This window comes from Bombina bombina, chromosome 2 (genome assembly GCF_027579735.1).
Source record: "Bombina bombina isolate aBomBom1 chromosome 2, aBomBom1.pri, whole genome shotgun sequence".
In the NCBI taxonomy this organism is placed as follows: domain Eukaryota; kingdom Metazoa; phylum Chordata; class Amphibia; order Anura; family Bombinatoridae; genus Bombina; species Bombina bombina.
The window spans coordinates 4,745,834-4,761,825 of NC_069500.1; the positions used below are offsets into that span (position 1 = coordinate 4,745,834).

At 42.0% G+C, this 15,992-nt stretch overlaps 1 protein-coding gene across 1 annotated transcript in view; it reads left to right on the forward strand.

Moving 5' to 3' along the window:
* Nucleotides 1–15,992, forward strand: part of RGP1 (RGP1 homolog, RAB6A GEF complex partner 1) — a 145,747-nt gene that overhangs the window by 65,173 nt on the left and 64,582 nt on the right. The window contains exon 6 of the mRNA XM_053700955.1: nucleotides 12,443–12,570. Within this exon, the coding sequence (XP_053556930.1) occupies nucleotides 12,443–12,570 (128 nt within the window). The remainder of the gene's footprint in view (nucleotides 1–12,442; nucleotides 12,571–15,992) is intronic.

Below are 15,992 nucleotides of genomic sequence, written 5' to 3' on the forward strand. Positions count from 1 at the left end.
TAATCTCCACAGATGCCAGCTTGTTAGGTTGGTGTCAGTGTTAATTTTGTCAACTAAAACTAGACTAAAATGCACATAAAACTAAAATTCTGATGACTAAAATACGACTGAAACTAAAATGGCATTTTAGTCAAGACTATGACTAAAACTAAATCAAAATTTGCTGTCAAAATGAACAGTTTATGCAATTTGTTATATTCAATTCATCTCTTTACTGCTCTTTTGTAAAAAACAAAAATGCACGGCTATCTTCTTGTTTATTTACCAAACTTGGTTTTATTTAATTTTAAGATAAATAAAAACATGTTTTATACCTAGGGTTGCCACCTGCCCCGGTATCACTGGGACAGCCCCGGAATCGGGAGGAATGTCCCGGGTCATCCTCTAAATGTCCCGGAGTCAGACTCCTCCTACAGCCAGTGTATACTCACAGGAATTAAGAAATCCTTAGTATAAGGTAAAAAAAACATATTCTTTATTGGTGGTGAATGCAGGATAAAACCATAAGGGAGCAAACAGCTCACATCAGCAGGAAACAGCAGACATGTTTCGTGTGGGATCTCCACACTTGTTCACTGCTATAATCTGCACGTACCCGGATGCCCTTATTAAAGGGATACACTTCAACAATTAAATTAGACACACCTGTGTTAATTAACACTTTCCTGCCTGTATAGTGAAGTTGATTTACAATACATGAGAAAGGTGTGGCTATACAATTACATTTTACTACATATGAATAATATATACTAAATGTTGAAAATATAATGAGGGATAAGAACAAGACATCACAAACAACAATTTAACAGAATGTTTGTGCTGAAGGTGATTAAATAAATAAATTGACATCTGACTTCATGTTTATTCCTAGAGGATGTCTGGTATTTAGTGTAAATATCCACTGTGCCTCTTTGTAACTAAGTTTGTACTCTCTATCCCCACCTCTCTTGTGTCTGGGGACATAATCAATTGCCTGAAAGGATGCCAATAATGAATCTGCATTGTGCATATTTTTAAAATGTTTTGCCACTGGTGTAAAAACCTCGGGATCATCAATGTCCCTAATATGCTTGAGTGCTCTATCTCTGAGCATCCTTTTAGTTTTTCCTACATATTGGATTTGGCACCCCCTACAGGTCAGAAGATATACTACATGTGTGGAATTGCAGTTTAAATTATATCTAATTTGATAGATGTTATTAGAGACAGAGGATTTGAACAGTTCCCCCTCTGTGACATAGTTACAAGTCTTGCAGATTCTAGACTTGCATCTGTAAAAGCCTAGCCTTTTGGGTATCCATGTACGCACATTGCGTTCAGGTAGTTGAGAAGGAGCCACCATATTTCCTATGGTCTTAGCTTTTCTAGCCACAAATTTACATCCATTACTCGCCACCTTCTCCAAACTGGGGTCAGTGGCGAGAATGGGTAGACATTCTTTGACAAGGTTACAGATTTTATGGAATTCCTGACTGTATGGGGTGCTAAAAATTAGCTTGTTCCCACTAGTTTTTGTTTTGGAGCGGTCCAAATCAGCACGCTTATACTCCAAAAGAGTATTGCATGGTATTAGAGTGACTTCTTCTCTAGTTGTCTTTAGTAAATTGGTTGGATAGCCACGCTCAGAGAGTCTCTCATCCAAAATATCAATTTGTTCCCTATATGTTACATCATTGGAACAAAGTCTTTTGGTCCGTATGTATTGGCCTTTTGGTATGGCTTTCAAGACGTGTCGTGGGTGGCATGATTTGTAATTTAAAATTGTATTGCCACCCGTTGGTTTTCTATAAAGACAGGTGTCAATAGTGCATGATGATATATTTACCCTAAGTTAAATATCCAGAAATATGATTTGCGATTCATGTTGCTCAAAAGTAAATGTGAGATTTGCTTCATTATCATGCAGGTATTTGACAAAATTAACAACACTGTCTTCATCCCCGTTCCACACCAGCAGCAGATCATCTATATACCGGCCAAAGTAAACAATATGATTCTTAAAGGGGTTGTCACCTCCATAGACATGGAACAGCTCCCACCATCCCATATAGAGATTGGCGTAGGAGGGGGCAAACTTGGCCCCCATAGCTGTTCCACGCCTCTGGAGGTAACAACACCCCTCAAACAAAAAGAAATTGTGAGTAAGTAAAAATTCAATGGCCAGAACAAGAAATTGCTTAATGTTTTCAGAATAATTTGAATGGTTATCCAAAAGGAAAGAAACAGCATTCAATCCCTGCTGGTGTGGAATGGAGGTGTAAAGAGACACTACGTCTATGGTAACAAAACGATAGTTTTGTTGCCACTCAATGGCCGATACAGTTCTCAAAACCTGAGTAGCATCTCTGATGTAACTCATTAGATTGCAGACCAAAGGTTGCAAAAGGGAATCAACAAATTCCGAGAGTGGTTCCAAAAGAGAACCTACCCCAGATATAATGGGGCGTCCAGGGGGCCTAAGCGCATCCTTGTGCAACTTAGGCAGAAAGTAAAAAATTGGAGTAAGCGGAGTTTTAGGGAGTAATGTATCCATTAATGAAGGTAAAATAACCCCTTTCTGGAGGCCAAAGATAAGTATATCCTCCACTAGGGGTGTATAGGCAACAGTAGGGTTAAAAGTTAATTTTTTGTAAACCTCTATATCATTAAGTTGCCTAAGAGACTCATGTACATAGTACTCCCTATCCATCACGACCACGTTACCCCCCCTTATCAGATTCTTTAATAACCAAAGTTGAGTTAGACCCCAGAGTTTTTAGGGCTTGGCGTTGTTCCAGCGCAAGGTTGTATTTAAACAAATCTTTTTTCCTTTTGTTTTCAGAATGAATATCTTCTGATAAAGCTATCAGTTTCTTTTCAACTGTGCGCTGGAAGACGTCTGTTTTTGCTCCTACTTTGTACTGGGTAGAAATGACTCTTTCTTGTGTGTGAAACTGATGGAGGTTTCATAGTGCTTTCAATAGGTTGTACATTTTCATTACAAAGAGAGATTAAATCCAAAACTGAGCATTGTTCATCAAACTTTAGGCAATCTTTATTTATCTGTTGTAAAAAAGGGACACACTCACTAGGCACCTGTTCGGCACTATCCACACTGTCAGAAAAATGTTTTTTGAGAGTGAGCTTCCTCACAAATTTGTTTACATCGTGGATAGTTCCGAAAAGGTTAAAATGGGTGGTGGGTGAAAAACCAAGACCTAGGCTCAAAACCCCTACTTCAGTTTGTGTCAAGGTCACACTAGAAAGGTTAACTACATTTCTCAAAGGTACCTCCTTGTCTGTGTTCTCGTCTGATATCTGTTCTGTGGCCTGTATCTTTCCAGTAAAACTATTGTGAATCGTGATCCAGCATAAAAAAAGTTTACATATGAGCTGCGCCTCTTTTACACACTGCACTAGACCTTTGAACCCCCGAGTGGTGTGGCGTGCACGCTGCTGATTAGTGATGTTGCTCGTAGCGCATCATCTGACAGGAAGTGTTCCTGTACTTCTCCAGTTTGAGCTTTTGCACCGCTGTGTGCAGAAGGAGTATCCTGAGTGGGTGAGAGTGGGGCAAGGTGCGAGCTGGCTGCCTGTGGTGTTGTCATTGTCATACAGCGGCTATGTATAATGTCACTATATTGTTATAAGCATAACATGCATTCAGCTCAGTTGTAGCTTAACACACAAGTCCAGTGTAGATTGACTCATGTATTCCTACATTATTTTTATTTTAGATTTAAAAAATGATGGAGTTATCAGGATATGTTTAACATTTATATTTTAAGACATTGATGAGGGTTTTCGGTCATATAAAGGGTGCATTAACATGCTTTATTGTTAAATCTAACCTTCAATATGCAGATTATTAAGGAAATATATCCAGCTATTTGTATCATGTAAATAATTATAGCAATACCCATGCCACTAATATTACTGCAAGAAAACTTGAAAGCAAAACCTGCTTTTTATGCCAAAGGAATTTAAAAGCTTAGATGACTGTATACATCTGGTTCTGCAAGCCAGCATTATCAATTCTTCAAGGCTGCCTGTATAATTATAATATCTTCACAACTGTAATTTCAAATTGATTCTTATTGTCAATGACTTTGAAAACAAAGTCAAGAGAAAGCCAGTGAGACATTATTATGTAGAAAAGAAAAGGAAAATATTCATACAAAATCTGTAAAATTTTAATTATTTTTTTATTTGTGAGGAGGGGATACATCATTGTATTATTCAAATGATAACTATGCAAAACTAATATATAATATAACACAGAAAAAGAAAAAAAAATTGTGTTTAGTATCCCTTTAAGGCCGTGTGATTTCATAATGTATTTGAGGCAGTGAGAAGCCACACCCCAAGCCACGCCCTAATCACACCCTCTCCACGCCCACTTAAAAAGTGTCCAGGAATTTTCTGGGCAAAAGGTGGCAACCCTATTTCTCATGTTAAGTGTATCCAGTCCACGGATCATCCATTACTTGTGGGATATTCTCCTTCCCAACAGGAAGTTGCAAGAGGATCACCCACAGCAGAGCTGCTATATAGCTCCTCCCCTCACTGCCATACCCAGTCATTCTCTTGCAACTCTCAACTAAGATGGAGGTCGTAAGAGGACTGTGGTGTTTTATACTTAGTTTATTTCTTCAATCAAAAGTTTGTTATTTTTAAATGGTACCGGAGTGTACTATTTTATCTCAGGCAGTATTTAGAAGAAGAATCTGCCTGCGTTTTCTATGATCTTAGCAGAAGTAACTAAGATCCTTTGCTGTTCTCACATATTCTGAGGAGTGAGGTAACTTCAGAGGGGGAATAGCGTGCAGGTTTTCCTGTAATAAGGTATGTGCAGTTAAAATATTTTTCTAGGGATGGAATTTGCTAGAAAATGCTGCTGATACCGAAGTAATGTAAGTAAAGCCTTAAATGCAGTGATAGCGACTGGTATCAGGCTTATTAATAGAGATACATACTCTTATAAAAGTGTATTTTAAAACGTTTGCTGGCATGTTTAATCGTTTTTTACATATGTTTGGTGATAAAACTTATTGGGGCCTAGTTTTTTACACATGGCTGGCTTGAATTTTGCCTAGAAACAGTTCCCTGAGGCTTCCCACTGTTGTAATATGAGTGGGAGGGGCCTATTTTAAAGTTTTTTTGCACAGCAAAAATTACAGACACAGACATCCAGCTTCTTCCTGCATGATCCAGGACTTCTCTGAAGGGCTCAAAAGGCTTCAAAAGTCGTATTGAGGGAGGTAAAAAGCCACAGTAGAGCTGTGGCAGTCGTTGTGACTGTTTAAAAAACGTTTTTGTCATTTGTTATTCCGTTTTTGGTATTAAGGGGATAATCATCCATTTGCAAGTGGGTGCAATGCTCTGCTAACTTATTACATACACTGTAAAAATTTTGTTAGTGTAACTGCATTTTTTCACTGTTATTTCAAAATTTGGGAAAATTTGTGTTTCTTAAAGGCGCAGTAACGTTTTTTATATTGCTTGTAAACTTGTTTTAAAGTGTTTTCCAAGCTTGCTAGTCTCATTGCTAGTCTGTTACAGAGGAACCTACTTGTTCATTATGTTTGAAAGCCATGGTGGAGCCCCATAGGAGAATGTGTACTAAATGTATTGATTTCACCTTAAACAGTAAAGATCAGTCTTTATCTATAAAAGAATTATCACCAGAGGGTTCTGTCGAGGGGGAAGTTATGCCCACGTGTCAGACCCTTCGCCTCCCGCTCAGGGGACGCACGCTAATATGTCGCCAATTACATCAGGGACGCCCATAGCGATTACCTTGCAGGACATGGCTGCAATCATGAATAATACCCTGTCAGAGGTATTATCTAGATTGCCTGAATTAAGAGGCAAGCGCGATAGCTCTGGGGTTAGGAGAGATACAGAGCGCGCAAATGCTGTTAGAGCCATGTCTGATACTGCGTCACAGTATGCAGAACATGAGGACGGAGAGCTTCAGTCTGTGGGTGACATCTTTGACTCGGGGAAACCTGATTCAGAGATTTCTAATTTTAAATTTAAGCTTGAGAACCTCCGTGTATTGCTTGGGGAGGTATTAGCTGCTCTGAATGACTGTAACACAGTTGCAATTCCAGAGAAATTGTGTAGGCTGGATAGATACTATGCGGTGCCGGTGTGTACTGACGTTTTTCCTATACCTAAAAGGCTTACAGAAATTATTAGCAAGGAGTGGGATAGACCCGGTGTGCCCTTTTCCCCACCTCCTATATTTAGAAAAATGTTTCCAATAGACGCCACTACACGGGACTTATGGCAGACGTTCCCTAAGGTGGAGGGAGCAGTTTCTACTTTAGCAAAGCGTACCACTATCCCGGTTGAGGACAGTTGTGCTTTTTCAGATCCAATGGATAAAAAATTGGAGGGTTACCTTAATAAAATGTTTATTCAACAAGGTTTTATTTTACAGCCCCTTGCATGCATTGCGCATGTCACTGCTGCGGCGGCATTCTGGTTTGAGGCCCTGGAAAAGGCCATCCAGACAGCTCCATTGAATTAAATTATTGACAAGCTTAGAACGCTTAAGCTAGCTAACTCATTTGTTTCTGATGCCATTGTTCATTTGACTAAACTAACGGCTAAAAATTCCGGATTCGCCATCCAGGCGCGTAGGGCGCTATGGCTTAAATCCTGGTCAGCTGACGTGACTTCAAAGTCTAAATTACTCAACATTCCTTTCAAGGGGCAGACCTTATTCGGGTCTGGCTTGAAGGAAATTATTGCTGACATTACTGGAGGCAAGGGTCATACCCTTCCTCAGGACAGGGCCAAATCAAAGGCCAAACAGTCTAATTTTCATGCCTTTCGAAATTTCAAGGCAGGAGCAGCATCAACTTCCTCCTCTTCAAAACAAGAGGGAACTGTTGCTCATTCCAGACAGGCCTGGAAACCTAACCAGTCCTGGAACAAGGGCAAGCAGGCCAGAAAGCCTGCTGCTGCCCCCAAGACAGCATGAAGGAACGGCCCCCTATCTGGAAACGGATCTAGTGGGGGGCAGACTTTCTCTCTTCGCCCAGGCGTGGGCAAGAGATGTTCAGGATCCCTGGGCGTTGGATATCATATCTCAGGGATATCTTCTGGACTTCAAAGCTTCTCCTCCACAAGGGAGATTTCATCTTTCAAGGTTATCAGCAAACCAGATAAAGAAAGAGGCATTCCTAAGCTGTGTGCAAGATCTCCTAGTAATGGGAGTGATCCATCCAGTTCCGCGGACGGAACAAGGACAGGGATTTTATTCAAATTTGTTTGTGGTTCCCAAGAAAGAGGGAACCTTCAGACCAATCTTGGATCTAAAGATCTTAAACAAATTCCTCATAGTTCCATCATTCAAAATGTAAACTATTCGGACCATCCTACCCATGATCCAAGAGGGTCAGTACATGACCACAGTGGACTTAAAGGATGCCTACCTTCACATACCGATTCACAAAGATCATCATCGGTTCCTAAGATTTGCCTTTCTAGACAGGCATTACCAATTTGTAGCTCTTCCCTTTGGGTTGGTCACTGCCCCGAGAATTTTTACAAAGGTTCTGGGCTCACTTCTGGCGGTTCTAAGACCGCGAGGCATAGCGGTGGCTCCGTATCTAGACGACATCCTGATACAGGCGTCAAGCTTTCAAATTGCCAAGTCTCATACAGAGATAGTTCTGGCATTTCTGAGGTCGCATGGGTGGAAAGTGAACGTGGAAAAGAGTTCTCTATCACCACTCACGAGAGTCTCCTTCCTAGGGACTCTTATAGATTCTGTAGAGATGAAAATTTACCTGACGGAGTCCAGGTTATCAAAACTTCTAAATGCTTGCCGTGTCCTTCATTCCATTCCACGCCCGTCAGTGGCTCAGTGCATGGAAGTAATCGGCTTAATGGTAGCAGCAATGGACATAGTGCCATTTGCGCGCCTGCATCTCAGACCGCTGCAATTATGCATGCTAAGTCAGTGGAATGGGGATTACTCAGATTTGTCCCGTCTACTAAATCTGGATCAAGAGACCAGAGATTCTCTTCTCTGGTGGCTTTCTCGGGTCCATCTGTCCAAGGGTATGACCTTTCGCAGGCCAGATTGGACGATTGTAACAACAGATGCCAGCCTTCTAAGTTGGGGCGCAGTCTGGAACTCTCTGAAGGCTCAGGGATTGTGGACTCAGGAGGAGAAACTCCTCCCAATAAATATTCTGGAGTTAAGAGCAATATTCAATGCTCTTCTAGCTTGGCCTCAGTTAGCAACACTGAGGTTCATCAGATTTCAGTCGGACAACATCACGACTGTGGCTTACATCAACCATCAAGGGGGAACCAGGAGTTCCCTAGTGATGTTAGAAGTCTCAAAGATAATTCGCTGGGGCAAACCAGAACTGGATCTCATGGCGTCTCGCCAGAACGCCAAGCTTCCTTGTTACGGATCCAGGTCCAGGGACCCGAGAGCAACGCTGATAGATGCTCTAGCAGCTCCTTGGTTCTTCAACCTTGCCTATGTGTTTCCACCGTTTCCTCTGCTCCCTCGACTGATTGCCAAAATCAAACAGGAGAGAGCATCAGTGATTCTGATAGCGCCTGCGTGGCCACGCAGGACCTGGTATGCAGACCTAGTGGACATGTCATCACTTCCACCATGAACTCTGCCTCTGAGGCATCCAAATCTACTTTCTCTGAGACTGACTGCATGGAGATTGAACGCTTGATTCTATCAAGGCGTGGCTTCTCCGAGTCAGTCATTGATACCTTAATACAGACTCGGAAGCCTGTCACCAGGAAAATCTACCATAAGATATGGCGTAAATATCTTTATTGGTGTGAATCCAAGAGTTACTCATGGAGTAAGGTTAGGATTCCTAGGATATTGTCCTTTCTCCAAGAGGGTTTGGACAAAGGCTTATCAGCTAGTTCTTTAAAAGGACAGATCTCTGCTCTGTCTATTCTTTTGCACAAGCGTCTGGCAGAAGTTCCAGACGTCCAGGCATTTTGTCAGGCTTTGGTTAGGATTAAGCCTGTGTTTAAAACTGTTGCTCCCCCGTGGAGCTTAAACTTGGTTCTTAAAGTTCTTCAGGGAGTTTCGTTTGAACCCCTTCATTCCATTGATATTAAACTTTTATCTTGGAAAGTTCTGTTTTTGATGGCTATTTCCTCGGCTCGAAGAGTCTGAGTTATCTGCCTTACATTGTGATTCTCCTTATCTGATTTTTCATTCAGACAAGGTAGTTCTGCGTACCAAACCTGGGTTTTTACCTAAGGTGGTTTCTAACAGGAATATCAATCAAGAGATTGTTGTTCCATCATTGTGTCCTAATCCTTCTTCAAAGAAGGAACGTCTTTTGCATAATCTGGACGTAGTCCGTGCCTTGAAGTTTTACTTGCAGGCTACTAAAGACTTTCGTCAAACATCTAACCTGTTTGTCGTTTACTCTGGACAGAGGAGAGGTCAAAAAGCTTCGGCAACCTCTCTCTCCTTTTGGCTTCGGAGCATAATACGCTTAGCCTATGAGACTGCTGGACAGCAGCCCCCTGAAAGGATTACAGCTCATTCTACTAGAGCTGTGGCTTCCACCTGGGCCTTTAAAAATGAGGCCTCTGTTGAACAGATTTGCAAGGCTGCGACTTGGTCTTCGCTTCACACCTTTTCAAAATTTTACAAATTTGACACTTTTGCTTCTTCGGAGGCTGTTTTTGGGAGCAAGGTTCTACAGGCAGTGGTTCCTTCCGTTTAAGTTCCTGCCTTGTCCCTCCCATCATCCGTGTACTTTAGCTTTGGTATTGGTATCCCACAAGTAATGGATGATCCGTGGACTGGATACACTTAACAAGAGAAAACATAATTTATGCTTACCTGATAAATTTATTTCTCTTGTAGTGTATCCAGTCCACGGCCCGCCCTGTCCTTTTAAGGCAGGTCTACATTTTAATTAAACTCCAGTCACCACTGCACCCTATGGTTTCTCCTTTCTCGTCTTGTTTCGGTCGAATGACTGGATATGGCAGTGAGGGGAGGAGCTATATAGCAGCTCTGCTGTGGGTGATCCTCTTGCAACTTCCTGTTGGGAAGGAGAATATCCCACAAGTAATGGATGATCCGTGGACTGGATACACTACAAGAGAAATAAATTTATCAGGTAAGCATAAATTATGTTATATACCACAACAGTTAAACCTGTATTGCATGTTAAAACCTTAATACAATAAATAAAAACAGGTTAATAAACCTTTGCTCCAGGAGTTATATAATGAGTTTGGAAGTTCTAGAGCAGTGTTAATTTAGTTGCCGAAATATTTTAAAATCTGTGAACAATCAATTGATTCTTCCTATAGAAATAAGCATAACCCACGAGTATGGGTTGAAGTTATGCTGTGCCTGTGCTAGCTGCAGAAACAGTTTGTTGTGTTGAGTTACTTGATACAGAGAACTGTTAAAGTTTTTATATTGGGTAATATGTGCAATGCAGCCAATACAGTTTACAGTTGGTTTTTTTTATATTTTAAAGTTGCACTTCTGTTTGTTTATGAAACTTTTTATTTATTTAATTTTAAGTTTAATAAAGATGTTATATATCACAAGGGCTAAATCTGTGTCTGTACTTCATGTTTAAACCTTAATACCATAAATATTAACAGGTGTTATGTTTACTCCTGGAGTATATAATGAGTTTGGAAATGATAGAGAAATGCTTAAATAATACATTACACTTTAACTTAACCCCTTAGATTTTAGTCGACTAAAATCTACTGGAGATTTAGTCTACTTAAACTAGACTAAAACTAAAACAATTCAGATGACTAAAATACAACTAAAACTAAAATGGCATTTTAGTCAAAAGACTAAGACTAAATTAAAATTTGCCATCAAAATTAACACTGGTTGGTGTGCAGTCTGGAAGTCTCCTCAGGAGGGGAGGTTACCAATTAATATTCTAGACTTCCGTGCAATCTTCAGTGCTCTCCAGAGATGGCCCGATCTCAGACGTGGATCTTTTCTGAAATTTCAGTCCGACAATGTCACAGCAGTGGCTCATGTCAATCATCATTGAGGAACTCTTGGTTCCTCAGCAATGAAGGAAGTATCCCACATTATCAGTTGCGCAGAACAACATCATTGCATGATTTTTGCTATCCATATTCTAGGTGTGAACAATTGGGAATGGTCCCTTTGAATTAGGAACTTTTCAACCAAATTGTGATGAGAGGTCATGAAATCTCTGGCAGCCTTCATTGTCTCTTAAACTGCCTTAGTATTGCGCCAGGTCTTGAGACCCTTAGGCAAGTCTAATAGATGAGTCCCTGGTTCTTGAATTCATGTAAAAAGGCTTAGATAAGGTTTGTCAGCTAGGTTACTAGAGGGTCAGATGTAGGCTATTTTTGTTTCATAAGAAAATTTGCTAAAATGTCTGACTTTTAGGCTTTGATTAGTATTAAACCAGTTATTTGTTCAGTATCTCCTTCATTGGAATCTTAATCTGGTTTTGAGGGTTCTTCCAATTCCTCCTTTTTTAGCCAATACCATGGTGTAGACCTTAAAGGGACACTGAACCCAATTTTTTTCTATCATGATTCAGATAGAGCATGCCATTTTAAGCAACTTTCTATATTACTCCTATTATCAAATTCTTTTCATTATCTTGGTATCTTTATTTGAAATGCAAGAATGTAAGTTTAGATGCCGGCCCATTTTTGGTGAACACACTGTGTTGTTCTTGCTGATTGGTGGGTAAATTCACCTACCAATAAACAAGTGCTTTACATGGTTCTGAACAAAAAAAATAGCTTAGATGCCTTCTTTTTCAAATAAAGAAAGCAAGAGAACGAAGAAAAACTGCTAATAGGAATAAATTCGAAAGTTGTTTAAAATTGCATGCTCTATCTTAATCATGAAAGAAAAAAATTGGGTTCAGTGTCCCTTTAATTATTTTTTTTATTATTACTTTTTAATCTGGGAAGGTTCTGCTAGCTATTTCTTCAGATAGGTGTTCTGAGCTTTCAGCTTTGTCATGCAATTCTCCTGATTTTATATATATTTTTATTTTTTATCAGGATTTTGTGGTTCCTTTTTGTCCGGCTCCTAAGAATTCTAAAGAGCATCTCCTCCGCAATTTGGATGTTGTGGAGAATTATGTGGAAGCCAGAAAAGATTTCAGATATTTTATTTATTTATTTTTTGTTCATTTTTCTGGGCCTCTCAAATTTTAGAAAGCTGTATTGGGGCTCTTGGGGTTTGGGAAACTTTGCCTCCTCCTAGTGGTAGAAAAGAGTAATTCCCAGGAGTAAAGGATTGTGGATTCCCACCACCATGGAAGAAATGTAATTTGTCTTGTAAGCATAAACCATTTTTGATACTTTGGATACCCGTTTTTGAGATTTGAGGGCTAGTTATTTATGCCGAGTTACCATGAGCTGTAATAAGTTTGCTCCGGTATAACGCTCATGTTTGCCCCCTTAGATCAGTACAACATCAGTAACGCTCGAGGCAAAGTTGGAACATTTTTCATCTTTAAGACTGTTTACAAGATTGGAGAAGACGTTATTGGGACCTTTAATTTCTCTGAAGGGGAAATCCCTTGTTTGCAGGTCAGTATCAGACAATGGTTACTCCTATTTTGTATTTTTTTAACTGCTCCATAAAGTTGTTATAGAGACGAGAGCTAGCAAAAAGGACAAACTACTTTATTCATTTACTCCTCCCCCTCACCACCTGCAACATTCATTGGGTCATCTCTTTTTCCCTCATGTTACTTTTTGCTCTCATCATCTTCACACATTCCTAAACTCTCTCTTCTCCCTGCATCTCTCTCTGTCTCTATCTGTCTCTCTGGCTGTGTGTGTGTCTCTCTCTCTTTCTCTCTCATCATCATCTCTATCATCGTCATCTCTATCTCTATCAATCATCTCGCTCCTTTTTGCATCCTCTTTGTCTCACTGCTTCCTCTAGGCTTATTGCATCCTCTGTGTCTCACTGCTTCCTCTAGGCTTATTGCATCCCCTGTGTCTCACTGCTTCCTCTAGGCTTATTGCATCCCCTCTGTCTCACTGCTTCCTCTAGGCTTATTGCTTCCTCTCTGTCTCACTGCTTCCTCTAGGCTTATTGCATCCCCTCTGTGTCTCACTACTTCCTCTAGGCTTATTGCTTCCCCTCTGTCTCACTGCTTCCTCTAGGCTTATTACATCCCCTCTGTCTCACTGCTTCCTCTAGGCTTATTGTATCCTCTGTGTCTCACTGCTTCCTCTAGGCTTATTGCTTCCCCTCTGTCTCACTGCTTCCTCTAGGCTTATTGCATCCCCTCTGTCTCACTGCTTCCTCTAGGCTTATTGCTTCCCCTCTGTCTCACTGCTTCCTCTAGGCTTATTGCATCCCCTCTGTCTCACTGCTTCCTCTAGGCTTATTGCTTCCCCTCTGTCTCACTGCTTCCTCTAGGCTTATTGCATCCTCTGTGTCTCACTGCTTCCTCTAGGCTTATTGCATCCTCTGTGTCTCACTGCTTCCTCTAGGCTTATTGCATCCTCTGTGTCTCACTGCTTCCTCTAGGCTTATTGCATCCCCTCTGTGTCTCACTGCTTCCTCTAGGCTTATTGCATCCCCTCTGTGTCTCACTGCTTCCTCTAGGCTTATTGCATCCCCTCTGTGTCTCACTGCTTCATCTAGGCTTATTACATCCCCTCTGTGTCTCACTGCTTCCTCTAGGCTTATTGCATCCCCTCTCTGTCTCACTGCTTCCTCTAGGCTTATTACATCCCCTCTCTGTCTCACTGCTTCCTCTAGGCTTATTGTATCCTCTGTGTCTCACTGCTTCCTCTAGGCTTATTGCATCCTCTGTGTCTCACTGCTTCCTCTAGGCTTATTGCATCCTCTGTGTCTCACTGCTTCCTCTAGGCTTATTGCATCCCCTCTGTGTCTCACTGCTTCCTCTAGGCTTATTGCATCCCCTCTGTGTCTCACTGCTTCCTCTAGGCTTATTGCATCCCCTCTGTGTCTCACTGCTTCCTCTAGGCTTATTGTATCCTCTGTGTCTCACTGCTTCCTCTAGGCTTATTGTATCCTCTGTGTCTCACTGCTTCCTCTAGGCTTATTGCTTAACCTGTGTCTCACTGCTTCCTCTAGGCTTATTGCATCCCCTGTGTCTCACTGCTTCCTCTAGGCTTATTGCATCCCCTCTGTCTCACTGCTTCCTCTAGGCTTATTGCACCCCCTCTGTCTCACTGCTTCCTCTAGGCTTATTGCATCCCCTCTGTGTCTCACTGCTTCCTCTAGGCTTATTGCATCCTCTCTGTCTCACTGCTTCCTCTAGGCTTATTGCTTCCTCTCTGTCTCACTGCTTCCTCTAGGCTTATTGCATCCCCTCTGTGTCTCACTGCTTCCTCTAGGCTTATTGCATCCCCTGTGTCTCACTGCTTCCTCTAGGCTTATTGCATCCCCTCTGTGTCTCACTGCTTCCTCTAGGCTTATTACATCCCCTCTGTGTCTCACTGCTTCCTCTAGGCTTATTGCATCCCCTGTGTCTCACTGCTTCCTCTAGGCTTATTGCTTCCTCTCTGTCTCACTGCTTCCTCTAGGCTTATTACATCCCCTCTGTCTCACTGCTTCCTCTAGGCTTATTGTATCCTCTGTGTCTCACTGCTTCCTCTAGGCTTATTGCATCCCCTGTGTCTCACTGCTTCCTCTAGGCTTATTGCATCCCCTCTGTGTCTCACTGCTTCCTCTAGGCTTATTGCATCCCCTCTGTGTCTCACTGCTTCCTCTAGGCTTATTACATCCCCTCTGTCTCACTGCTTCCTCTAGGCTTATTGTATCCTCTGTGTCTCACTGCTTCCTCTAGGCTTATTGCATCCTCTGTGTCTCACTGCTTCCTCTAGGCTTATTGCATCCTCTGTGTCTCACTGCTTCCTCTAGGCTTATTGCTTCCTCTGTGTCTCACTGCTTCCTCTAGGCTTATTGCTTCCCCTGTGTCTCACTGCTTCCTCTAGGCTTATTGCATCCCCTCTGTCTCACTGCTTCCTCTAGGCTTATTGCATCCCCTGTGTCTCACTGCTTCCTCTAGGCTTATTGCATCCCCTCTGTCTCACTGCTTCCTCTAGGCTTATTGCATCCCCTGTGTCTCACTGCTTCCTCTAGGCTTATTGCATCCCCTCTGTCTCACTGCTTCCTCTAGGCTTATTACATCCTCTCTGTCTCACTGCTTCCTCTAGGCTTATTGCTTCCCCTCTGTCTCACTGCTTCCTCTAGGCTTATTGCATCCCCTCTGTCTCACTGCTTCCTCTAGGCTTATTGCATCCTCTCTGTCTCACTGCTTCCTCTAGGCTTATTGCATCCTCTGTGTCTCACTGCTTCCTCTAGGCTTATTGCATCCTCTCTGTCTCACTGCTTCCTCTAGGCTTATTGCATCCCCTCTGTCTCACTGCTTCCTCTAGGCTTATTGCATCCCCTCTGTGTCTCACTGCTTCCTCTAGGCTTATTGCTTCCTCTCTGTCTCACTGCTTCCTCTAGGCTTATTGCATCCCCTGTGTCTCACTGCTTCCTCTAGGCTTATTGCATCCTCTGTGTCTCACTGCTTCCTCTAGGCTTATTGCATCCCCTGTGTCTCACTGCTTCCTCTAGGCTTTTTGCATCCCCTGTGTCTCACTGCTTCCTCTAGGCTTATTGCATCCCCTGTGTCTCACTGCTTCCTCTAGGCTTATTACATCCCCTCTGTCTCACTGCTTCCTCTAGGCTTATTGCATCCCCTCTGTCTCACTGCTTCCTCTAGGCTTATTGCTTCCTCTCTGTCTCACTGCTTCCTCTAGGCTTATTGTATCCCCTGTGTCTCACTGCTTCCTCTAGGCTTATTGTATCCTCTGTGTCTCACTGCTTCCTCTAGGCTTATTGCATCCCCTCTGTGTCTCACTGCTTCCTCTAGGCTTATTGCATCCTCTGTGTCTCACTGCTTCCTCTAGGCTTATTGCTTCCTCTCTGTCTCACTGCTTCCTCTAGGCTTATTGCATCCCCTGTGTGTCTCACT